We start from the raw sequence: 25,985 nt of genomic DNA, 5'->3' as shown, positions 1-25,985 counted from the left end.
AGAAATTAAAATTAGTCCAGAGAAGAATCCTTTTTAGGAATTTCATTTAATATATTAGAAATTGTTTATTTTCTGGGAAGATGTAACACATCCCAGAAAGCATAGAGATTCAATTAAGCATCAAAGAGAAAAATACAATCCTGCACTTTGGGATATTTATTTTTATTCAACAAATCTCAGCTCCAAGACTGAAGCCTGATGATACCTGACATTTCATGTCCTGCTATTCAACAACAAGAGGAAGTTTAAAGTAGAGTTCATAATAATAAATAAATGGAAGGTTGACATGAGTACGGAAGAAAATCACAGCCTTAGAGGAGATGCTTTAGGCACAAAGTGATTGCCAGTCCTTAGCATTTAAGGCAAGGATGAAAACAGAGTATAAATACTCTAGGAAGTAGAAGCTGATAAAAAGCACCACAGTAGTTTAATGGAATTTCATCGCACAGAATTACAACTTTCCAGACAGGAACTGGAAGACCTTTATGCAAACATGGAGCAAGCTGAAATTGCACTTCAAAGTGAAATACTTTTTTAAAAGATGTCCCAGCTGTACCAGTGTACATTGTGCAGCTAATTGTGTCTATTGTGCTCCTGTTCTCACTGTTGCTGTTTCTGGCAAGAATTCCCAGGAGTCCCATTGTGCTCAATCCTGTATGGTTACAGAGTTAGAAGCTCAGTCTTGGAGGACACATATACATCAGTTTAAGTATATTACTATACCAAACCCCTTCATTACTCATTTTGGAGATGGAGGGTGGGTTCCAGGGCAGTTACGGACACATGTCCTGGATCTACTCAGCACCAGCTGAGGAGTTATTGAGGAGCTGTGGACTATTTATTCATCTCTAAATGAGGCATCTCAGAGATATCCTGGTTCCTGATTTAGATCTCCAGAGAGAAGTGAGACCTAGAAGGGGACTTGCAGAAGCCTTTCATTTAAACACAAAACTGTTTATGCCAGCAAATACCAGGAGAAAACCGGGGGAAAAAGCTGAAGTGCAGTTGAACTTTTTTGTCTAGTTGAGGGCCGGAGCCAGAGATGGGTCCTTTTTTTTTTTTGTTAGGGCTTTTCACCAACCTTTCTAAATACAGCTCAACCACTTTGACTGGAAAATCTCTCTCCCCTTCTGTTTTGTGTTTTATACCTCCTTTGTGCGTACCCAGTCTTTCCTGCAAGCGCAGAGTTGAGAGTTATCCCTCCCGCACCTGTATTGGAGACCTGTACTCAGTCCTCCTGCAGAGCTGGCAAGCATCAGCATTCAGGCCAGCTCAGGTGTCCTGGTTAGGGTTACTCTGTAATGCAGGATATGCATTCCCCAATGCAGGCATTCTGGGATACTCCTTAGGGCAGGCTCTGTGTTCAGGAGGTGAAAATTCAGGTGTCCAAGTCACATTTCAAAGCCATTGCTGAAGGCCTGATGAGGGGTGATAGCAAAGCTGATGGATTCATTTTCAGTCTCTAGAGAGCATCCTTTAATCATTATTTCCTCATCCATGGAAAGAAAATAAATAGCTGTTACCTTTTATTTACATTCAATTTACTGAGCTGTGTAAAACACATTGAGGCCCTTGAGTGGAGCAGAGAGTCATCAAAGTACCAAAAGTTTATTTGCACTCCTAAAATAACAGGTTTAATATTTATAGACATAAATAATTATTATTATTTCTACATTAGTAATATTTATATATTTGATGTATGCTTTAAAAATATATAAATATTTGTTTAAAGGCATTAAATTGTGCAGACGTTGCTTACAGGACATGATCAAAATACATCCCTCAATTAATGGACAGAACTTACACAATCATTCCCTGTTCGCTGCTAAACCAGGATGGTTTTCAGAGGATTTCCTGGTACAGATCAGCTACTAGCAGAGACAGAAAATCCACACCTCTTCTTTCAGGTTTTTTTCTTGCTCCTTAGTTTGTTCCTTTCCTTATACATTTGTAAAAAGAATGGTTTTAAAAGCTAATGTGCTTTATGTCTACTTCAGTAACAGCACAGGAGTTCATGTCACTACAGAGTTATCAAATCTCAGGAATGAGAGTTTCATAACACTGCAAAATGTATTTTGTTATGAAGAATGTCTTTAGCACTTCACTGCTATCTAAATCATGCTGATCACTCACCTTCTGGTTTTTTCATCTATATATTTCTTGCCTTTCCCAGATATTCCCTATAAATTGCCTTCTAAAGCCGGTTGTGAAAACAAGGCTTAGCTCCTCACCAAACTCAGCTTTTTAGCTCCATGCAGCGCCCCTCTCCTGTGCTTTTCTGGAAAAAAAATTCTGTCTGAGGCTGGAAATCACCTCAAATGAGTGAACTTGAAATGAGAAAATCCCAGTTATGGCAGATTTTTAATTATTAAATTTTCTATTAATATATTGAAGGTCAGTGGAACTGACCCAGTTTTCAGGAAGCTCTGAGCAATTTCACCTGATCTTATATTTTAGCACTAAATCCATATTTATTAAAGGATTTAGTAGACAGGTCAGAAGCAGCTAAATCTCTGATTCTGCATCACATGAATGCTAAAGAAAAATTTTCCTCTGCATTGCTCTTCTCTAAGCTGGAAAGCTTTAAACTGTTGTCAAGCCAATTTGAAGGTATGTGGTAGGACAGGGGTAAACATGTAAAAATGGATTTGCTAGAAATTAAGCACAAATTAACACCATTATCCCTTTCCCAACTCCAGTCTTTAATGTAATGTGAAAATAATAGGAAATTCTGAATGATCCCGTTTCCTGTGTTGGAGGCTCCTGTGTCTGTTCCATCAATTAAAAAGGGCCATAAGCAAAGCACTGCATTGTTGGATTAGTGTTTGATAGGTTTCTTTTCCCTCTTTCTTCTGAAATATCAAAGGCAACATAGCAGACTTTTTGTTCTTAAGGGGACAGATTTATGCCAGTTTTTAGCAGGATATAAAAAAAAATAAAAGAGAGAAAGAAGCAGGTACAAGGTTTTTTTTTTTTTATTTGTATGAGTAATTGCTTTAGTATTCTAACTTCTGAAGTGCTGTTAATGGACTGTGACCTCATTATACCTGGCACAGTGCAAATGCAGAACAAAAAGGATAATCTTAGCTTCAGATAGTTGAGATTCTTAAACTTTAAGTGAACAACAACAGAGAGATGTGCTGATAGAGAAAGAGTAAAATTACATTACAGTTTTCATCAACAACACTGTGGAGAAGTTAAGGCACATCAGCAGCCACTGTCAAGATTTGGGTAGGATTCAAGATGGATTAAGATTTTTAAGAGAGCCTTGAGGAATTCTGAGGCAGTTTTAGCAGACCAGAGCAAAGTCCCTCCCCCAGTCATGAGGAGATAATGAGAAAAAAAATTTAAAAAAAGAAAAACCATTTGTCTAAAAACTAGCCAGTAGGCATTTGAGTCTGGGCTCATAGAATCACAAAATTGTTTGGGTTGGAAGAGTCTTTAAAGGTCAGTTAGTTCCCACCCCCATGCCATGGGCAGAGGCACCTTCCACTAGAACAGGTTGCTCTGACCCCCAGTAATGGGCTGGTTCCTGGTGGGGATGAGCAGTAGTAAAACAGAGGAGGTCCTGGAACTGAAGATGAGATATTTCTTTTTTTATTATTATTTGCATGAAAAATAAGCAGAATCCTATTGGAATGGCATTGTCCTTTCCTAAGAATAATATTTCTGATACCCCGAGACCTCTGGATGAACCACCCCAAGCTCAACAATGCCTTGAGCACTGTCTGCTCCAGAAATTCTCCATGAAAGAGGTTTCAAGTGAATAATCCTCTGGAGCTATCTCTCTTTCCTTCTTGATCCACAGAGGGCAATTAGGCTCAATTCAATTCTTCAGGTAAGACTGACATAACATGAGGTGAGATTCAGGCAATGCAAGACATCACTCCAACACAATAACGTGGCAAAACCCCAGATGGGAACATTGATACAAGCTTGATTCCTTAGGAAAAAAGTCTGCATCCCTGAATCAGTTACTATCCATCAGTGCCCTCTTGTAAGTACAAACATAAGGGAGCAAAATATAGGGTAATACTCAAAGTCCAGGTGTTTCTCACAGAGATGCTTGGATTGAGGACATTAAGCCTCATATTTGCTCTTAGAATTGGGTGCCAGATTTACTCAGAAGATCCCCTCTCTTCAAGGAACTACAAACAGCTTTGAGAGCTACACTGTGAAATGAGGTAAAACATAGTGCACCTCTAGGAAAGGATAAGGAGGGCTAAGCTGTTCATACAAACACTGGATGAGATTAAAGATAAAAGGAAATATTTAGTCACCTTTTGAGAACAGCTGGTGTGAAAATATTTAACGGACAGGTCTTTTATGCACAGGCAGAGTGTTACAACTAAGCTTAAATAGTCAGGAGCAATGTAGTGCAGCTGGCCAGTCTGAGAATACTGTAATAGGAGAATTAAAAGCTTTCCTTCTCATTTGTTCATGCAGCTCAGATGGTAGCTAATCATGTCTTCTCATTTTAACAATAGAATTGGGAAATGTACCAAAAAATGCAGCTTGTAATAAGAACAGAGGTGACAAATTCTGTCTCTGAGACTGAATGACAAAGAAACTATTCATCTTCCCTGTTCTATAAAACAGCCTTAGCTGTCTTTTTATGTCCAAAAAGACATGTATTTAAGTGGAAGCTTAATCTGAAATCCATTTTGATAATTTCTTAGCATGCTACAAGAAAAGTAAAAGCTATTCTGACTATTTAATCACTAATTAGAAACCTGTGAGCATTTAAGAGGGCTGTGTTGTAAAGGACCAGGATATGTAGCGGGTTATGTGTTGTAAGAGTATTTAAATTGTAGGGTACCCATCTATCTTTAAACTGGCACTAAGTGGAAGATTTAGTTTTGAGAGTTCCTGGCTCCTGGTTCCTTGTCAGAAATAATTAAACTACATTTTAGGGAGACTGTCCTAAGTAGTTTTCTTCACAAGTGTTTTTCATGGCTGAGAGTCTATATTACAACTCTTGGGGCCTGGGAGTCCAAACCACCTCATATATCCATTATATGTGAATTACACATTCATAACCTGGAACCTGCACACTTCTGTGTGCATGGTTGGTGCTTTGGCTGGGGTCTCAGCTGGGTGGGAGATGAAACCTGAAATGTTCTCAGCATTCCCGTTCTGGGTTAGCCTAAGACCTGTTTGTTTATACCATGCAGTGCATATCCGTGGCCTACATGTGCAAGACTGTTCCTTGGCAGAATGTTGTCTGAGAAATATTTCAGTCAAGATGCAAATGTCCCTGGGGGTTTTCCATCCTTTTTCATAGGAATGACTGCACAGAGACTCTGCTTTTCAGAACATGATTTTTTTTTCTCTCTTCACCAGTTTTGAATGCACTCCATTATCCTAGTTTGACACCGTTAAATAACTCCAAGAAGGCTTCTGACTGTCACTATTCCTATTAGCTCTAGTTTTTTTTTTCTTCACCACCATCTGTAGACATCTGATGTTTCCATCTTAGCTGTAAGACACAAGACTGCATATTGGGACATCAAGGCATTCATGTGACTGTCTCAGAGTTCACATTTACCTGTGGATCCATCACTTTCCTTCTTTATGCCTTGGTTACTTTATCTGAAAGGTGCTGCACCTGAGTCAGGGGAGCCCTTGGTATCCATACAGGCTTGGGGATGAGGGATTGAGAGCAGCCCTGAGGAGAAGGACTTGGGGATGGATGAAAAGCTGGATATGACCTGGCCATGTGCTCTCATAGCCCAGGAAAGTCAGTAGTGCCCTGGGCTGCATTCAAAGCAGTGTGGCCAGAAGTGTGAGGGAGGGGATTCTACCCCTCCTCTCTTATGACACCCCATCTGAAGTGCTGCATCCAGTTCTGGGATCCAGTTGTGGGGGTCTCCAACACAAGAAGGATGTGGACCTGTTTGAGCAAGTCTAGAAGCCACAAAGATAACCAGAGGCCTGAGGAACCTCTGCTATGAGGACAGACTGAGACAGCTGGGGCTGTTCAGCCTGGGGGACAGAAGGCTCTGGAAGACTTTACTGTGGCTTTTTTACTATTTAAAAGGGGCTTATAAGAATGATAGGGACAGACATTTTAATAGAGTAATTATAAGAAAAGGGATAATTGTTTTAAACTAAAAGAGGGTAGATTTAGACTAGATATAATTAAGAATTTTTTACAAAGAGGAAGAACAGGATATAATGAAGGTGTGAAGTGACCAAGTTGGCATCCTCTAGATTGCTGGGTAAACTGGGAGCAAGAAAAATTACATCTTATTTGATATTCTGAGATCCATGTTCAACACTTATGAATAAAGAATGTAAACTAATAACCAGAGAAGCAGTTGCAATCTAACTAGAGTAGCCCTATGGTAAAAGTGTCCTGGAAAGCACCAGAGACTACAATAATAATTTTTGGAGTTCAGGCTTAAATACGAGTACTCTCAGACTTTGTACTTTCTCAAGGTATTTCTTCTCAGTTTGCTGAAATTTTAGCAGCATCAATCTAGCTTTTGATTTTTAATCTGCTGTTTCCTTTATCCTCCCCTAGACTTTGTTTATCAGGTCAGCCAAGGGGAACCAAATTTACTTTTTTTTTTTTTTTTTTTTAGTGCAGCTTTACTGCTATATTAACCAACTTGCAGGTCATGTGTGTTCATCACCACCCTGACGAGCCCACACTCCATTGCGGTGCTGTCTGGCAGTTGGGGAAAAAAGTAGAAAACATATGTCTGGACTCCAGCCCTTCAGCAAGGATGGGTTTCAATAATTGTCCATCCCTTAGGCTCTCATCGGGTACTGTAGTATGATATTACCTCCCTCGCAGCTAGGAGCTGTGAAAATCTGTCTCTGGATGCCATATGCAAAGTAAAAACTTCTGATAGCAACTCGAGCCCTTCCTCAGCCATGCCTTTATTGTTTGATAGTGTAACTTCTACTTGCTTCTAATAAAACCTATACTAGATTCTGTTACATCTCAACAGCACATGGTGTGTGCACATGCTCTGTTTAAATACTCTTTTGCAAATTTGATTCTGAATGATACAGACAAGTTTCTGAGTGTCTTTAGCCCATTTGAACTCCAGAGTTCTTTCACTAGGAGACTTAAGCATGTAGGACTAAATGTTTGAGGGAGTTCGGAGACATCCACAATGCTGCAGTAGAAGGAGTTTTGCTGGAAACTGACCCACCACCGTGAGCTTTTTGGGAAGCAAGAGCTAGATGTTGTTCTCATATCACATTTGAAAAATAAGGTGTTTTCTAGACATGCAAGGCATTACTGCTGTTCTTAGCATAAATTACCATTGTCCAAAGAGCTCTCTGATCCTTTTCATCATAAGTCTGTTTAGTCATAAGGGATTTTAAACCTTGCAGCTCTCTGCTGTGGTGCAGCTCCTCCTGGAGCTGAAGTGAATGTTCCAGCCCTCTCAGGAGCATATCAAAACTTCTTGAACAGCCCAAGTGTCCTGTAAATGGGGTATTCATTAGCAAAAGACTAAAAGCAACTTAAGTATGGCTGAATTTCAGTCAGGTGTGATGTTAATGCAGGCTGAGTAGTTTTGAATATTTTATATGCAGCCAGTGACACAGAGAAAAAATATGCACTGTAGAGTACTCTGGTACCCCTTTCTGGGCTTCCAACCCAGCCCTGCTCAGCATTTCTTCTGTTCACTTCTCCATGTCCCCAAAAGGAACTGTGTCTTTACCCTGTAAAATCTATGAAATGGCTCAGTGAAGCCGAAGGCTTGAGGTCAAAACATAGAAGCACCAGGCAGAAGTCAGAGAAAAGACCTCATAGGCTGAAATACTATGAATTGTCTCTCCTTTAACTGAGGACAGGAGAGTATAGTCAGGGCTTATGAGAGATGGAAAGTAGCAGCCACGTAATGAGTCTGGAGAAGAAATAGATTAATTTAATTTCATCTGCAGTGCTACACTGCATCAGTATTTGGGCTTTTGTTTTTGTTTGTTTTTTTTTTTTCCTTGAACTCAATGCTGTATAGTAATGGTGTTAAACAGGGACTTTAACACCTGATTCATGGATATCACTTCTCCACCAAGTCTCGGTTTTTCCAGATAAATACAATGTAGATAAAAACATGTTTCCCAAATTCATGCCAAGGCTATGCCAGGTTTTAGACAAAAGTCTAGTTCTGGATAAAAACATTATGCCTATGTCCTCAGGCCTGTTGGGGCTCAGGGAGGTTTGGGAAGGCCATCATCCCTGAAAAGGCAAGGTCCTTTAGCTCTTTGCTTTTTGGCGGTAAGTACCAAAATATCCAGCTGTGACTGTGCTTCCATTAACTCTGATAAGACTTGGGAACAAGCACCATCCTATCAGGTCCAATGCATGTGGCTCACAAAAGATACAGTTGTACCTCTGAATGTCTGAGAGGGGATTTTTAATGGGTAGCGGGAGGATAGGGACATAGAGGATGTGCAGATTTGGTAGAAATAGAAATATCCTTTCTTAAATTTAAATAGAGAATAAGGGTTTTAATGAATCCCATCCCCAAAACCGTGGTTTAAGAAGTCATAAACAGGCTTTGCCAGCACCTAACTTTAGCATCGGTAGTTTATCAGCATATTGTTTCCACACTTAACCAGATTTTAATTAAATGTGACTTCTGTTCTGCTTATTGGAAGAGCCTTCCCCTTTGGATTTGAGCATCACAAAAGCTTGGGGAGTGCAAGAGAATTAGAAAGCAAATAGGAGGATCAATCACAGCAGACCCTTGCAATCCATGTCCATCTCTTTTTTGTAATATACTTATTAGATTCTTATTGTCAGGAAGGATTAGTGTTATGAGCTCTAGGAATTCCTTTCATTGCCCTGTAAGGCGAGGTAGTGAAGTGTGTCTGCTTTTCTTGACAGTAACACTCTGGATTTTCCCCCTCTCCCTTCTCTCTCTCCACCCGTATCCCCTCCTCCCTGTTGTCTCCTCTCCCACAGAGATTTGTGCAGCGGACTGCGGAGGACATGGCATTTGTGTTGGAGGCACCTGCCGCTGCGAGGAGGGCTGGATGGGCACAGCCTGTGATCAGCGAGCGTGTCACCCACGCTGCAATGAGCACGGGACCTGCCGGGACGGCAAGTGTGAATGCAGCCCGGGCTGGAATGGAGAGCACTGCACTATTGGTAGGGAGAAAGAAAACTCGACTCCTTTTAAGAGAATAATTGATGATCAGGGAGGAGAAAAGGCGCATGCTTAATTGAATATGTGTGTTCTAGTGTAGCATGAGCACCTTTGTTCTTGGATTTCAAATTCTGACATCATACATTTTCATGTGGAAACAAGACAATATGTCCTTTCATTTGTTGGTGACATGGCTATATATATTTTTTATTATCAGACATGAAGTACACCTATGTGGTGTATTGGCAAGCCTTTAAATGTCAGCTAGAAGCTTTTTTTAAAAACATCCCACTTCACCTCTCTTGAGAGGTCTTTCTGTGGCCTCCAAGACTCCTCTGTACTATGGTGACAGCATTTTTAGAAACATGCATCTGATTTTAAGTTTTCTTCCCTTTAATTTGCTACATTATTTGTACTGTCACTTTGCTTGCCAGTATAAAAGAGGAAACTGCAGACAGATTATTTCTGGCTGGTATTTAACTCTGTCTTGCTTATCCCTTGTCTGTTCTGTTACCTTTCTAACCATTTCACTTCCCTCTCACTTTGGTTCTGTATTCCTCATGCAGTGGCACTACTCATGAGCTCACTCTGTCAGGTCTCTTATTATAGATGTTATTATTAATAAGCCAACAATATGCCTAAATCATGCAAAGAGCTTCAGTTCTCATATTAAGCAATTTGCAGAATCATTAATGAACTGCCTTGGCTTCACCTTTTTCCTTCTTTCACTTAACTACTTAATGCATTTTCCCTTCTTCCGTCTTTCTGATTGTCAAGCATTCAGCCTCTTCAGTTCTCCTTCCGTAGTCATGCTATTAAATCAGTAACCCTAAACTCCCCAGATACCTTTTATTGTATATTAATAGAAAACTAAATTAGTGAATCCAGTTCTGTTCTCAATAATGCCTGTGCGGACCTGAAAAAATTCAGTTGACTGTAAAAGAATTGCTCCAGAATTAAAATTCTCATTCAGTAATTTATTTTAATCAGCTTATTTTAAAGACAAGAAAATTTACCTCTATGTTACTTTCATTATATCATGATCACTAAAAATCACACTTCATCAAGACTAACCACTAGCAATACCTGGGCAAATACCAGCATAGTTATTGTGCGGATTAGCAGCTTAGTTATAGGAGACATCACTTCCCTTGCTTGAACACCAGGTGCATTTGCACACACAAAGACAGGAAATGAAGCTTGATCTCAGTATTTTAATTTCAGCATTAGGATAATGGTACAAACCATATCTGTGGCTCAATTCTGCTTATCATTTATTTATGCTAATGTCACCCTATCACATTATGGTCTCCACATGCATCCCCCTAATGAAAAATATCTAGCTTTTAAAACTTCCTCTATCTCATTAGACATTGCATTCTGCTTTCTTGTTGATGTCCCTAGCAGCTTTAATTTCTTTTCCTGAGAAAGGGATTGAAAAACCCACATTTCTTAAATTATTTTAAAATTAAAAGAGAGCAGTCCTGTGTTAATTGAAATTCTCTGTTTCTGTAATACTATTTCATAGCCTTTTATTCAAGCAGTTTGGTTTGGAAAGCAGCAAAGATTCACGAAAGAGTTTAAAAAAAAATTCAGCAAAAGGCCCCAAATTCAGGGGACACTTTTATATGGAACTTATTTATGCAGGGAAAAAAAAAAAAAAAAAAAAAAAAAAAAAGTCTGATTCATCCCCTTAGTGCCATTTTATTAGTTCTGCTGTAAAACCAAAATGCCATTAGTTCAGTATATGATAATTCTCCATGCAGCTGATATGCCTGGGCTGTTTTCGAACAACAAGCTTTTATCTTTCATGGTAATTAAATTTATTTGTAGTATTCCTCACTCTGAGTATAAATGTTATCATGGGGAAGGCCAGCACTGCAATGCAGTCAGCACTGAGATTTTACTGGTGCACACTCTCATTTTGTGTGCTGCTACCTGCCTCTTGCAGCTCTGGCTTGGCTTAGGAATCATTCTTGGATACTTGAAGTGCTGGAGCAACTCTGTTTCTTTTCACTTTCCCCCCTTTTCATCTCCTTGCATGGTGATTTAAAAACAAATTTGGACATAGTCTCCCGCCTCTGAAGCTGTAAACACTATTTCCTACAGAATATTTAATTGATTAATGTGTAGAATGTCAAGGAGATTTGGCAAAGTTGTAAATATTCAGGAAAATTGAATGGTTTTAGCAGGAGTAATAAGCTAGTTATGTTGGCACAAATGAAAGGACATTGACTTGGAATTACATTAAGTATGTGGAAAGCATTCCCCTTGTCCTTGTGTAATTTCCCTGCATGGCAAATTGTTCTGTTGATGGGAATTTTGTATATGTCTGTGTCATGGCCTGGTTTGCTTTAGCACTGACAAGCATAAAACCCCATTGCTGAAGTGATGCTTTACCAGTTTTGCCGTGTGTGCAGGTAACACAGTAGAAATGGACCATACCAGTAGGGGACACTTTTTCCATTTCCTGTCAAGCATGTGTGAGAGTAAGACATCCTTTTGTTTTGTAGGTCATAGGCGGCTCTTCCTTATGGTGTTCAAGGTATTCTGATTCCAGTGGATTAATTTTGTTTGCTCCTACAAAGAGTTGTGTCACTGAATGTACTACCTTGATTGCTCACATTCAGAGATTTCATTAGAGTAACCCCAGTTAATTCCCAGCTAGGAAATTGATGCAGAAGCTTGCATTCATCATCCCAATTCAGCAAACTTAGTGCAGGAGAGTAGAGCAGAAAATTGATTATCTAACTGCAGGAATTCTGAAACCCAGCAGAAGGGTTCGGTCATTTTCTAGAAGGAGCAAAACACACTGTGACAACAGGGCCAGTGCCAGACCCCTGTGATGGGTTCTCCAGCATGTTCCTAATTCATCCCTCATTAGAGACATTGCAGGAATTCAAGTTCCGTCTGCTCTGGCCCAAACTACATCCAGGGAGTATGGTGGGTTTTAGGAGCATTGAGTTTTAAGATGAAATAAACCTTCTTACTGTGAGCTCTGAAAAGCCAAATTACAGCTCAGCTCTGTAGTAGGCTGCTCAAAGGGTTTGCCTCACAGGAAGCAGCACAGAAAATTTCCAGGGTTTAATAAAGAGTCATAGAATCACAAAATTGTTTGGACCTTTAAGATCATCTAGTTCTAGCCCCACTGACATGGATAGGGAACCTTTCACTTGACCAGGTTGCTCCAAGCCTCATTCAATGTTGTCTTGAACACTTCCAGGGATGAGGCATCCACAGTTTCTCTGGACAACCTGTGCCAGTGCCTCACCACACTTAAGTGTAAAAAATTTCTTCCGAATACCCAATCTGAATCTATCTGCCTTCAGCTTAAGGCTGTACTCCCCTGTCCTATAATTACAAGCCCTTGTGAAAACTCCCTTTCCAGCTTGTATGATTCATACAGCATTATTTAGGAAAATAATGGCAGAGGGGGCTTCCCTGCATGGTGGAGTCGGAATATTCACTATCCTTGAACAGCCTGGACACAAGACCAAAGCCATCTCTGGAAGTTCAGTTACTGCAGCTAAATACTCCAGTGTCTCTGGAGACCTGAGGGACCAGCAGCTAGCTCTCCAAACACTCCCCAGCCTACCTAGCAGGATTTCAAAGCCCCTCAGTGCCTAATCCCCATTGATCTCCACAAAAGCTACATGTTTAACTCCTTCCGGAAATCTGGTCCTGGCACGCATGGGTGATGGATGCAATAACAATGCCCAGACAGACAGGCAGACAGCTTGTCCCACGCCAGCTTCTGCTTATGGCACCATCAGCCTGGGGTTTGTTTTACATAGCAAAACTCTAATTTTTGAGATATCTGCTCCTTTAAGTTTGCCTTTCATCAGTCTTCTTGCATAAATAATCACACATGTTCTGAATAGCTGAGGCTGTAATCAGTGCCTCTCCATTTCTGCTGGAGCAGCTGGAATCCAGACAGGGCACATTACAGGTGGATCCTGGTCTCTTTTCCCCAGCTTTCTAACACATCACTTGTGCCTTTTGAATCCATAAAGCAATATAGTCCATGCATGGCCCAAGACAAAAATAAGCCTACCAGTGTCTGGGGAAGGTTCTTGCTCTCTTTTAGATGTGGTGCTTAGGGACAGGGTTTAGTGGTGGACCTGGATATACTGGGTTAGTGGTTGCACTCGATGATCTTAGAGGTCTTTTCCAACTCATATGATTCTGTGATTCTACTCACTGCCCAACAGTCAGTGCTCAAGTGCATCCACAGCAGAAGCTGAGGTGTGTGTGACCCTCTGGCACTCACCCTGCCTGGTTGAGATGGGTACCTTTGGGCAAGAGAAGATCATGGTTATAGCAGTCAGTGGAAAATACACACTTGCTGCTTTGTTCTGACATGATCTTGAATCAATCAGGAGGTAATCTGGCCTTAAATAGTTCGGCAGCATATTTGCCAGTAAATATTAAGTACAGATTAACTTCAAATACAGTGTTTTCCCTGACCCTATAGCATAAACTTCACATGCTGTCCCTGGTTCAGCAATGGATGTTTACTTTCTCCTCTCCTTCACATTTGTGTGATCTCAGTTTAACTCCAGTGTTTTCCCTGAGGCTCTGTCCACTTCACCTCATAGGAAGGATAAAGGGAAGAAGAATATTTGGGAAATGAAGGAGATCATAGTGGGAAACAAGTCCTTATCAAGAACCTGCTTGCAGCATCTCTTACTTCTCTGTTCCTTCTCTCCCTCTCTGTAAGCCAAGAGAAGCGCTCATTATTATTCCCATTGTGTTTCAGACAAAGCAAACCAAGTCAGCTCAGGCTGGTGAAACAAGGGGGCTTTCACACTGAAGTATGGTCACAGGAGCTCCTCCCTAGCAGTTTTAAAGTGGCTTCCAGGAGTAGGGTGGTGACATGGAGCTGAGTGTGGTTGTGCCTTTCAGTGCAGGGACACCTTAGAAAAGTAGCTTTTCTTCTGAACTCCTGCATAATTTCTCAGCATGTCCCACATGCCCGCAGGGTTTCCAAAGTAGTGTCTGTAGGGAATAAGATTATATTTTAATGCCAGAAGTATAGCCTGTATGGGTTTAGAAAAGAAAGATTCCTGCTGCTCCTGTAGGAAGCCCCATTATTTTTCAAATTACAAGAAAACATTGATACATACTGTCGCATGGTTGGCATTGACAGCTGCCTTCACTGCCATCAGCTGCACAGTGACTGCCTGAGCTAACAAGCCTCATAACTGCCCCACTCTAGGTGAGCTCTCCCAGCCTTCTCCACTTAGTTCCTATACAGATCCATTACGTTCACAGGATGGAAAAATAATTCCTGCAACTGCCATGACCTCCCAGGAGGACAGTCTGCCTGAATGAACCAGAAACAAAAACTTCTTCAAAAACTACCAGGACACAACTGAGGCTGAGATTGCAGGGAACAGGCAAGAGAACAAGGGAAATAATGTTTAAGTAGGTATTGAAATAGAGAAATGCAAGACTCAGAGCCTCTCTTTTATTAATAAAGACCAGCGGGTGTTAGGACAGAGAGTGCCGCCTGCTGGCATGAACCAGGGCTCTCTGAGGCAGGACATCTTTGCCACCAGCCTTCTGCTCGACACCAGAAAATCAATAAGGTGCTTTTCCAAATCAGTGTTCTGCAGGAATTGGGTACATGACTGCTCCCATGACATCTATAACTTTCTTTTTTACTTTTTCTTTAGCACTCCTTAAAATGAATATATTAATACTTGCCTATCCAGTATAGTTGCCATGAGGTTAATTTAATATTTGTAAAGTAATTTGATCTGGGGCTAGAAAATGCTGCATAAATGCAGTATATTACCATTAGAAAGATCCAGGGGAAAGCCTGTACCAGTCTGGTAAGGTCAAGGAACTGTGCCTTTTTGCATGGAAAAATGTAAGACAATCAGGTAATGTGGAGGACTTTCAAATGTCTCTGCTTTCCTGATGAAATGCAAAGAAGTCAGTAAAATGGAGAGAGACTTGCAAATGAGCAGAGCATTGCAATATCCTGATATACATATATACACACACATATATACCTATATATATATATATGTAAACACATAAATATATATATATATAGAACTTTCCTGTTTTTCTTCCTGATCTTAATGAGCAAAGATGACTGAATGCCTTAACACAGCCTTCTCAAGCCATTTGACTGAGGAGCACTGTGCTCCACTCTTCCTTTTTTCTCTCCTCATAATCAAGGTTTTTCTTTTCATATCACAGCGAACTCTCCTTTGCCTTTCTAGCACCTGCACAGTCTCGTAGTAAGCTGCAATGCACTTATTCAATCCTACCTTAAATGTCCTGTCTTTTATCTCCCAAGCTCACTATCTGGATAAGGTAGTGAAAGGTATGCTCTTCCTTCCTATTTTTCCTATTGTCTTTGTGTTTCTTTTTAAAAAATGCACCGTGAACATGCTGTGTTGAGGTTGCATCTCTTCCTCATTGTCATCAAAGTGGTCTCCAATGTCTGGAAGGGTGAACTTTCCAGTCATTTACGTAGGAAATACCTCTGTAAGTGCTGTGACCCTGTGTTAACATCATATCAGTGTTCCTACCCATTCCCTTGTCCTTGCCCTCCCCTCCAAATCATCTCTCATCCTCACCCTTCCCACTCAGGTAAGGCAAGTCAGGAGACAACAAGTGTCTGTGAATAAAGCAGGAGCCCTGTACAATGATGTGTTTTAATTAAATGTCTATGGTCCATTTTGTAACACAGGTGAGTGCACTTTCTATGTGGAGTCTTCATGTTTTTGATCCACAACTGCCAACTCTTACATAGGAGCTTTAAGTAATTATATACTGGGGTTTTTTTGGTAATGCAAAAATGTTATGATCCCAAAACCTCTGGTTGCATAAATCTGGAAAATCTGTAGAAATCAGTGATGCTGCATTAATGTACACTACAACAAAATCCAACCTTATGGTCCTGTTTGTAAGTGTAACACAAATCTAGGACCCAGGTATTTCTTCAACAAAGAGGAAAAGGAATTGAACTCTTAGAGAGTAGGGATCACCTGCTGTTTAAAAGAAAAAATACAGTTATTTGTTAATCAGAACAATGAACTAAATTACTTCAGGACTTTTTAATATAATCAGACAGTTCCACAATGCACTCAGCTTTTGAAAAATATTGAAATAGCATGCATATGGTTAAATACAACAATCTGACAATAAATATGATTGAGCTGGACTTAAATATTTTTCTACATGGCTGATTTGACACTAACAGGAACACAGTGTTGACACCATGCAAGCATCATATGTTTGCTGGTTCAACAAACCAAAAAATCAGGTTGAATGAATAATTTTTTTTCTGTAGTACTAACCTTCTTTTCAGGTTTTGAGCAATCAAAAATAACAGCTGTGAGAGGCTGAGGATGAAGAGCAGATATGCTCAAGTACTAACCCCATGAACAGTTAAAATTAAGCCTTTGCTATAAAAGGCTTATGTGGTGTGACAAGAAACATGGTTGCCTTACTGATTTCACTTCTCTAAGTGAATTTACAATTCAGTGTTTTTCTAAAGGCAGATTCAGGAACAACTGCAAATAGGCAAAATGTTTGAACAGACAAATACTAGTGATGAGGAAATGTCCATAGTTTAAATACTTCCATCTTCAGTATAATGCAGCAGCTGGTAGCTGTCCTTGGACCCCTCTTTATGGATCAGTTGATTTTACAGTGGTAGTTAGTTTTCTCTCATTGTTAATACCAAAAAAAAAACACACACAAAAAAAAAAAAACAAAACCAAAAAAACCCCACAAAAATGTGCTTGACTTTATTTAAATTAGGAGGGAAAAGTACATTCTCTTTCTTAGATTAGGGAAAGAGGACATTTATTGTGCCCTTATGAAGTAATCATTGTGTGGCATCCTCAGAGGAAGATACAGGCCATCACTAGGAAGTGTGATTGTAACCTGCTGTTAATGTTCCACAACTCAGTGTTTTGCATTTCAAATCCCCAAGACTCCTCCTTTTCATCTCAATGTGTATTGGAGAAGGCTGCATCAAAAAGTAGCAGATAAGCATTGAGAGCATAGAAGAGAAGAAAAAATCAACCTGCAGAGCCTGGCAAGGAACCCTCAGAACTGATTTGCCCATTCAGTGGCCCAGTTTTTTTAACTAAGTCTTCTGTAGCTGTCATTTTTCCTCTAGATAGCTTTTTGACTCACCTTTATGCCCAATAATAAAGACACATTACATTTAGTGAGCCTTTCAGTAGGTAACAGGTTAAGTAACATACTAAGAATAAAAGATAGTCTCTTGCTATGCATGGCTGCTTTTGGAAAGATTAGCAATACCTGAAACATTAAAAGTACATGGTTTTCTACTTGGCTAACTGCATGGTGTGCATTTTTCAAAACTAAATTACTCATGCCCTTTTGGCTTTCTTAATTATTAACATCTTTCTGGTTGAAATCCCTTCCCAGTAATCCTGTTGTCAAAGGGTGAGCCTGATTTACTACTGAATCTTTCCTACTGCTTTACAATAAACCAGTCAGTCAGAGAAGACGTAGAATTGTTCCTAAATGGGAGGGCAGGTTTTAATAGCAAACATCAGCATAATTAAACCAAGAAGCTCTAACTAGACTCAGAGTAGAGTCTTCTAAACTAAAGCCTAATTAACACTGGTAATGCTTAAAATGAGAAGAGGTGCCTATTATTTTAATAATAATTAAAAGAGATGCTGATTTTAGAGAGAGTTTCTCCATCCAGAATATCATTGGATCTGATGGTATATGAGCTTAATTAATTTCTCTTACTGAATAGCAAATCTTACTCTTCCAAAATAATCATTAACCACATTAACACTGTAGTGACGCATATAAATTCAACAGCTAGTTTGAATTTTAAAGTTGCTGAACAACATTAGAATTCAGGGGTGGCTGCAAGGGCTGCTTCTGAAATGTGAGAGCAAGTGAGATCAAAGGTCTGACCAAAGATAGTTCCATTATTTGTATAGTTAGAAGTGTAGGAGCTCTGGTCAGCAACTTCTTAACCTTCCTATTAGAGGATACATCTGATTAAGGATTTCTGGATTCCTGTCACCACAGAATATCATAGTGGCAGTTTCGGAGTTGAGTTGGTTTTGTGACAAGCTTTTGTAGTTTGTAGGGATCAGCTAATGCTTCACTCCCTGCTTTTAGTCTTAGAGAAGCTTCTGCAGGTCTCACAGCATTTGTTGTTCTCTCAAGCTTCAGGCATTTGCACCTTCACGTGTTGCATTCAGCCATGTCCTTCTTGTCCCAGAGCTCAACTGCTGTCTGGCACTACATAAGAACATCCATCAGTGCTCTCCTACTGACTATGAAGGAAAGATAATAAATAGCTTTTCTTCTAAGTCTTATTTCAAGTGGCAGTGAGGTTTGCCTTGAAGAAAAATACCAGTAAACGTTGCTTATAGTTGGACTAATTGAAGAAGTCTTTAACTGTACAGATCATTAAGAGAGATTATTTTACCATCAGTCTTAAAAATTGCAGGATAACTTCTGTTGACAGTCTCCATTGACTCTGATGGTCTCTACTTCTCTGTTTCAAAATTAACCCACTTTTTCTATTGCTTCCCTATCTGTTCTCTCACTTGCATGGCAGATTGAACATCTTTTTGAATGCCCTCCAGAATCTTTCAGCAGCACTTACATGTGCTTAAGTTTGAAACTCACATAAAGGGTTTCCTCACCCTTTTCCTAAAATGCCCTATTCATGTATTTAATTCTCTTAGTCACCCAAGTACAGTTAACACCACAAACAGGAATAATGGATCATTGGTGACTTCTAGCTATGAGAAATCAGAGCTGCAAGATTATGGTGCTGTAAATCTCTGAGGATTAAGCCATCCCGCTGTGGTGACATTCAGAGGCAATTTGGAAACAAGATGATCTCTTTGCTTTATTCCTCAGCATGGGGGAAAGGAGAGGATAAAGTTTATTTTATATCATCTTTTCATCAAGTGCTTTGAAGTGCACTGTTTGTGGAATGAGGAATATTGTACCATCCTATCTGTGTAGTGTAAGTGATGGTCAAGTCTCTGTGCAGTGAGCCACTTCAGAAATGGTAGAACTTATAGGGCCATTCTCCTGAATATATTGGCTTACGCATCTCTGTTGTCTTCTAACTTTCTGAAGGCCCAAGTCCTATAACAGCTGCTGTATATTTTTTTGTTTCCTATTAATGGTTTACTTTCTGTATGCATCTTTAAAATGTCTGATCTCCTAACAAACCATGATATTAGAGGTGTTCAGTTTAATCCTCACAGCACTGAAATTTTAATGAACTGTGTAATGTAATGGAAACACTGGAAATCTCTGTGTTCTTATACCTGTGAAGAGCCATTTCTGTCATAAGGAAAAAGTTTTTTCTGGCTCCTTGGAAGAGCTTTATCTACTAAGAACCAGAGGTTATGTTCTCTTTAGTGGGAAGGGCCAAACTTACTTTCTAGACTTAATGGGTACCAAGACAGTGGAGTATAAAATTGCAGGTAGGAGTTACCCTACTTTAGGTATCTGCAGATGCTTATCTCTCTCATCAGGGCACCCTGGATTCCCTTAGTACTCAAGAAGAGGAATAGATATTTTGGGAAGGCATAGTCTTATGAGATACTTGTTCTCATCTCCCTCCTCTCCTGACCAATGATTTTCCTCTGCTTGTCCTCTTTCTGAAATGCTTGGCTTACTTTCTCTGGGTCCAGATAAGATGATTTCAGAGTAAATCCTGAGAGTCCATTAAAATACTCTCAAACATGTTTCATATAGACAATGAATTGCACACAAAATTCAAACACATAGGATTGAAAGGCGTCTCCTCAGTTAGTCTAGTCTTCCGCTGGCAAGAGCACATTGTGTAAAACTTTTTATAAATTTACCAAGCTCTATGGAAAAGTAACTGAAGAATCTTCTCCTTAACACTCCCACAGGGAATCTGCTCCAAAACTTAATTCCTTTGATCTTTGCAAATTATTTTTTTTCCTAATTTCCAGACAGAATTTATTCATACTTGGTTTATGTCCATTTGTTTTTGTGCCAGCAATATTCTCTTTACCTTAAATAACTTTTAAGTTTTCCCTTCTCAATGTTTATGTGTTTCATTAACTTCTGGAAAAAAAAATCATAGTCTTTTCAGCCACTATTGTCCAAGGGGAGACAAACCAAGCTCTTCCCTTTTCCTCAGATGTCAAAGGTGCCTCATCCAAACTATATCACTTGTTTTCTGCTACTCCAAATTCTTTCTTCCTAAGCCTGGGTGAGTAGAGCACATGTAGTTCTATATGAGCTCATCTTTTTTATAGTTACATTTGTTTTCCCTTACTTTTCCTGGGCACTTCTCACATGAGACAAGATCATGGTGTTTTCAACTTCATTCACCTCTTTCTGGTTCTCACTTCTCTCCTGTCCAGGCCAACTTTTGTTCTGCCCAGTGTCTGCAACTGTAGGATAGAAGAGAACTTTTTAGCAAAGGTTTTAAAGAGTCCAAGGAGTAAAAACAAGAGGCCTGCTCAGTGGTGACGCACCAGCCACACTCTAATGGAGCCATCCAGTACACACATAAAGCAAGATTTCTTCACGCTTTTCATCTAGACAAATTAAAGCAATGGCACAGGTTGCCCAGGGAAGCTGTGGATATCCCATCACTTGAAGTGGTCAGGGCCAGATTGGATGGGGCTTTGAGCTACCTGGTCTAGTGGAAGGTGTCCCTGGCCATGGCAGGGGAATTGGAACTGAATGACCATTAAGGTCCATTCCAACCCAAACCATTCTATTATTCTGTGATTTTTAGAGAGGGGGAAAAACTCCTATCTCTACTGTCAGTATGGTCCCATCCAAACTGGATATATCTACTCCAGAATGGGATTACCTACCTAGCCAAGTAATTGTGGGAAGCTATTTACACTTCTTCGTCTTTCATTCTCAAAATTGTTGAATACTTTCAGCTTGTATTGAAAGTAAGTAAAGGAATCAAATATATAAATTAGCTGTAGCATGGAAAAAATCTGATTAAATGCTTCAAAGATTGGCAGTGTCGTAAATAGCCAAAGGCAGGTCATTGAAATGAAGAATTTCAAGTAGCCTAGCCTAGAAATGGCTCTTCTGTATTATATAAATACTAATATAGTGTATAAATACCAAAACACACAATAGTATGCTGACACATGCACACACATTATTTGGTACATCCCAGAATACACATTTTAAAAGACTAAATTCCAACAAATTTGTTTGTAAATGAGAAATATATTTAAGATCCTTCTAAAGGACTTTCCCTTGCCACCTTTGTTCCTTTTTGCTTTTGGTGTCTGTAAATCGGTCACTTGTTAAAAAAAAAAAGTCCTAAAAATGTTTTTTTCTATTCACTGGGAAAGGTTATGTGAACTTAAAAACTCCCTGTGAAACAACTTTTTTGTTTTAAAGGCATTTCTAAGCCCCATTTCCCCAGTGCAGGTCACACTATGACATGGGATGTTTTAGGTGGGGTCCCAACTCTGCCCTGGGGAGACCCTCACACATCATGTGGTCAAACAGGTGTCGAGACAACACACATCTCTTCACTGTCCCTTAGCACTGGATAGATCTGTATCATTCACACAGGTTCACAAACCTGTCTTGCAAAGCTGAGAGCCTTAAAAAACTCAGACTATGTGGCAGGATAGCACTACACACATATAAATAGAGAAAGCATTAAAACAGGGCTTAGGAAGACTGAATTGTTTCCCTGGTGTAATCAGTCCTGCTGAGTGACCTTCACAGTCGCTTCAGTCCCTTGTACTTCAGTTTCCTAAGCTGTTAAGTGTCTCTTACATTTCTGACAGCTTGGTGGTAAAGATTTTTGAGCTCTGCAGGTAAAAAGCCCCCAGAAGGGTTTAAGCTGAGCAGCCTCCCTCACACCACTGCTTACTGTGGAAATTACTCTGCTATTTTCTTGAAGGGGTGGGGTAGGGGGGAAGTACAAAAATCTCAGCAGGAGGTCATCAGATGAGAAAGCCAAACTGTAGTGAGCAGACTGGGAGGTTGATGTTCATCCTCCCTAACTAAATTTTATCACCAGTAAAATGCCTACCTCTGTGCTGGGCTCTCTCTAGTCACTGGGGAGAAACTGATGTTTCCAGAGCATGCTTTAGCTCATCACCATGTGCATCAAACCCACATGAGGAGACTTCTGCCCTGGGATTGTTTGTTTCTCTGCTGACTACAGAGAGTTGAAGGTATCTCAGTTTTAGATTAATTTGAACCAGATGAGATTAATCCCTCTCAAAATTACTACAGTAAAGAAATTGTATTGCTTCCAAGTATTTTCTACGTTTCCCTTTCCAGCTGTTTTTGAATGCTTATCAGTCTGAGATCTCAGTATTATTGAAAGCCAGATGTTTTATCCTGATGGGTGTTGTGAACTTTAATCCCAAATGCAATTTAGGTAACCCCAAGTACTAGTCTTACATAGCAAATGTTTTGAGAGGCTCAAAGGGCAATGTGCTGCATTTCTTTTACAACCAATGAAGCAGGAATATCTCAGTGCCCTCCTGAAACTCACCATTCCCTCAGTGCAGTGAGTATTGTTATGCTGTGAGGACCTCCTGGGAGAGCCAGAAGCAGCTGCCCGTTGAGTAATCACCACCATCCTGACACCAAAGTGGGTTCATTCCAGGTGGGAAGACACCAAGTGGGAGTGGAGAAATCAACTCAAGGCAAAGGGAAAGAGCTGTTTAATGAGGCCCTTTCCAGGCTGTGTTGCTTTGTGTTTCGAGTGTGTTTAAACGTGTGGCTGTTTGCCTTGCAGAGGGATGCCCTGGCTTGTGCAATGGCAATGGCAGATGCACTCTGGACATGAACGGCTGGCACTGTGTCTGCCAGCTGGGCTGGAGAGGAGCTGGCTGTGACACTTCCATGGAGACGGCATGCGGCGATGGGAAAGACAACGATGGAGGTAGGACATGAGCACATGTGATATGTCAGGCTTCACAGAGCCTATAAACCTCTCACAGTGAACAGTCATCTGGGCTTGATTCTGCAGGGCAGATTGTTTTTTGACAGCTGGTAGAGAACAGACAGCGAAATCTGCCAGGCTGACTCAGCCAGAGTGGATTGGAATTCAAATTAAATGGGTTTGGATCTGGGGTGCCAGGGCTGCAGAGGGACATTTGTTTGTCTTCAAATCAAGTCTGTAGAGCAGAGACTGTGCACCTGTCCAGTCCCTCCACCCTAGCCGAGTGGCTCAGCAGTGACATGATGGGACCACCTCAGACAGTGAACACATGACTGTTCAAACTTTGCCCTCGCTGCCTGAGGCTTTCATCAAGGTTCTGCAGTTGGTCACCACTGACTTTGAATGGATATTTTTCAGAAACTTAGAGGCTTGGGTGACTGATCCCCATGCCCACAAGCCATCCAATCCCTCTCAAACCATGTTTTATTGATTACTGTCCCATATGTAATGATGTCAGGCATGTGAATAATAGCTCTCTGTAATGCAAACTTAATATTCAGAGTTATCTCATTACAAAGGAAACCATGGTGCAGTGTGAAGGTTTGAATTAGAGAGCAGGAGATGAGATATTAAATTTAAGGCATAAGGGAGACTGCATAATTTGTTTTGTTGTCACTCAGCAGAAGGCTTTGTAAACCACAAGTCTGGGCCAGGACCCAGACTGTGAAGTGGAGACTGCATTTTGCAAGCCTCTGTTTTATCATATTCACAGGAACAGTACAGTTTAGAAAAAAATAATAGCCAAGCCAAGTCTGTGATTATCTGCTTCACAACAACTGTGATTCTGATTGAATATTTAAAATACTTCTGCACATCTGGCATGGCAAATGGACCAAATTAGCCCTTTAGAAAATATGGAAAAATTGGAGTACCATACAAAGAGTACACACTGTAAAACAAAGATGGCTTTTTACCTCATACGGAATTGAATATCGCTGTACTTGTCTTTTCTATTTACAGCTGACACAGGGCAGCAGTAAAGGTCATCACATCAGATGTGTAAAAATATGGTAAACAGACCAAAGGTTACTCACAGTTTCCATGGAAAAAAATAACCAGCAAAAGCCCTGTGAAGTTTTTAGAAAGAGAGAGATGGAAGGAGTAATCCAGACTAACATATGATGTAAATCACAATTGTATGATATCACAAAGAGCATGACTAGACTCTGAGCATCTCTTTTTATCTCCTGATTCAAGGGTTAACCTTTTTTCTGGGTTACCCTCACCTTGAAATGAGCTGCCTTGCAATCCTGCAGGCAGCAGATGTAGATGGGAGAGACAAAAGGCATTGACAGGTTTACAAGTTAGTGCACATGAACTACTACCTGGCATTTGGTGAACCTGTGTGGAGCAGTGTTGCGCACAGCAAGAACAGAGCAACTGATAGGTTGTAACTTACTGCCTTGTGACAGCTTGTTCATGTGTCAGAACCCACAAATGGGTGTTGACTTTACTCTTGGTACGCTCAAAAAAAAAAGTATGTACATGGTATGCATTTCAGATTACAGATAATCTGTCAAACACTGTACCTTTGATTTGGCTGTGTTACTGCTATGGGATGTCCTCAGCTGGGAAGTGAAATAGCAGAATACTTTATTAACTTCTTTTTATACATTTTAGTGGCTCATTTGTATTTGTGAGCTCAAGCCTAGAATTTCAACTCCTGAGATGTAGGAGCTTCAGCAGTGGTGATGCACTCCTGCTTTGAGGCCTTAGTCCTTTCGGCACAAGAATTCAAATATAGGTAAAAGGACTCATGAAGCATGGCTGATGCTCTGCCAGTTTGCTAGATGTTATGCTGATTTCTACAGCAAGTGGAGATGTTTGTAGACTAGTGTAGCATAATTTAGGTTGGAAGGGACCTCCAGTAGTTTTCAGTTCAAGGCAATAGTGATTACATCAGGTTGCTCAAGGCTGTGTCCAGTCAACTCTTGAACACCTCCAGGATGGAGATCCCACCTCTGGACAGCCTGCTGTAGTGTTTGACCATCCTTACAGTAAATGTTTTACTCCTTGTATCTAATCATAATTTTCTGTGTGCCAAGTTAATGTTTGCTGCCTTTTGTCCAACACCATCTGAGACATCCGAGAGTACTCTGGCTGACTTCTGGTTTCCCCTTCACAATAACTTGGGTGTCTGGTAGAGCATATATATATATTTAATGTGTGACAGTTCCCTTTGTATTTCTCAGATATCCAAGGGCAACTCAAATTACACTAGGCATCTCTGTTCAGCAGAACTGAGCCCATTCACCACAAACATTATACCTTGGGTAGCTGCTGTGCTTTGAAGAGCACTGAGGATGTGCATGCCTTAAGCCTCTCCAAAAACCATGTAGTATGTGGATGAGCACTGTGGTTTCTCACCCTTTTGGGATTCTGTCACATACACTGGAGTGATGCACGCTCAGGGCTGGAGAAAGGTGGTTTAATTTGGTTCACTGGAAAGGATCCAAGCATGGGATTTGCTCATGAATGTTGGCAATGGAAGTAGAAGTCCTTTCATGAAGCTTCAAAAGTCAAACAACTGAGTCAAACAACTCTCACATGAGTGGTGAGAAAGAGGTTAGTGGGGCTGTTCACAGTACCAGTGAGGGGGGATGGTTCACTCTGCCTGAGCTCATACCTGATTCTTGCACTGTAGTGTCGAGTGTCTGCTAATCAAAATCTCTGCAGCCGGAAATTCCTCAGGATAATGGGAGCTGAAGTCAGAACTTTTTCATCAGCTCCCAGCCTAATCATACCCTGAGGGAGACGGGTGCTAAATTACAGGGTGTGTTCCCCTCTTAAATCTGGAGGCTGTTCAGATAAACAATAACAAGCTAAGCAGGAGTCACTCAAGGAGAAACTTGGTGAAATGTAATCTTTGTTCAGGCAAGTAAAAAATTGTTTCTGAGTTGAGT

General features: G+C 40.4%; 1 protein-coding gene across 45 annotated transcripts in view; it reads left to right on the top strand.

Annotated features, from left to right (window-relative positions):
• Positions 1-25,985, top strand: part of TENM4 (teneurin transmembrane protein 4) — a 1,535,912-nt gene that overhangs the window by 1,399,765 nt on the left and 110,162 nt on the right. For 42 of the 45 annotated variants that reach the window (XM_072936977.1, XM_072936960.1, XM_072936968.1 and 39 more), the window contains 3 exons: positions 8,930-9,115; positions 15,427-15,453; positions 22,876-23,022. In XM_072936977.1, coding sequence (XP_072793078.1) covers positions 8,930-9,115; positions 15,427-15,453; positions 22,876-23,022 — 360 coding nt within the window. The remainder of the gene's footprint in view (positions 1-8,929; positions 9,116-15,426; positions 15,454-22,875; positions 23,023-25,985) is intronic. The other 3 variants (XM_072937019.1, XM_072937015.1, XM_072937011.1) reach the window with 1 other exon arrangement.

Source organism: Taeniopygia guttata, chromosome 1 (genome assembly GCF_048771995.1).
Source record: "Taeniopygia guttata chromosome 1, bTaeGut7.mat, whole genome shotgun sequence".
Classification (NCBI taxonomy): Eukaryota; Metazoa; Chordata; class Aves; order Passeriformes; family Estrildidae; genus Taeniopygia; species Taeniopygia guttata.
This window is presented reverse-complemented; position numbering and strand designations above follow the sequence as displayed.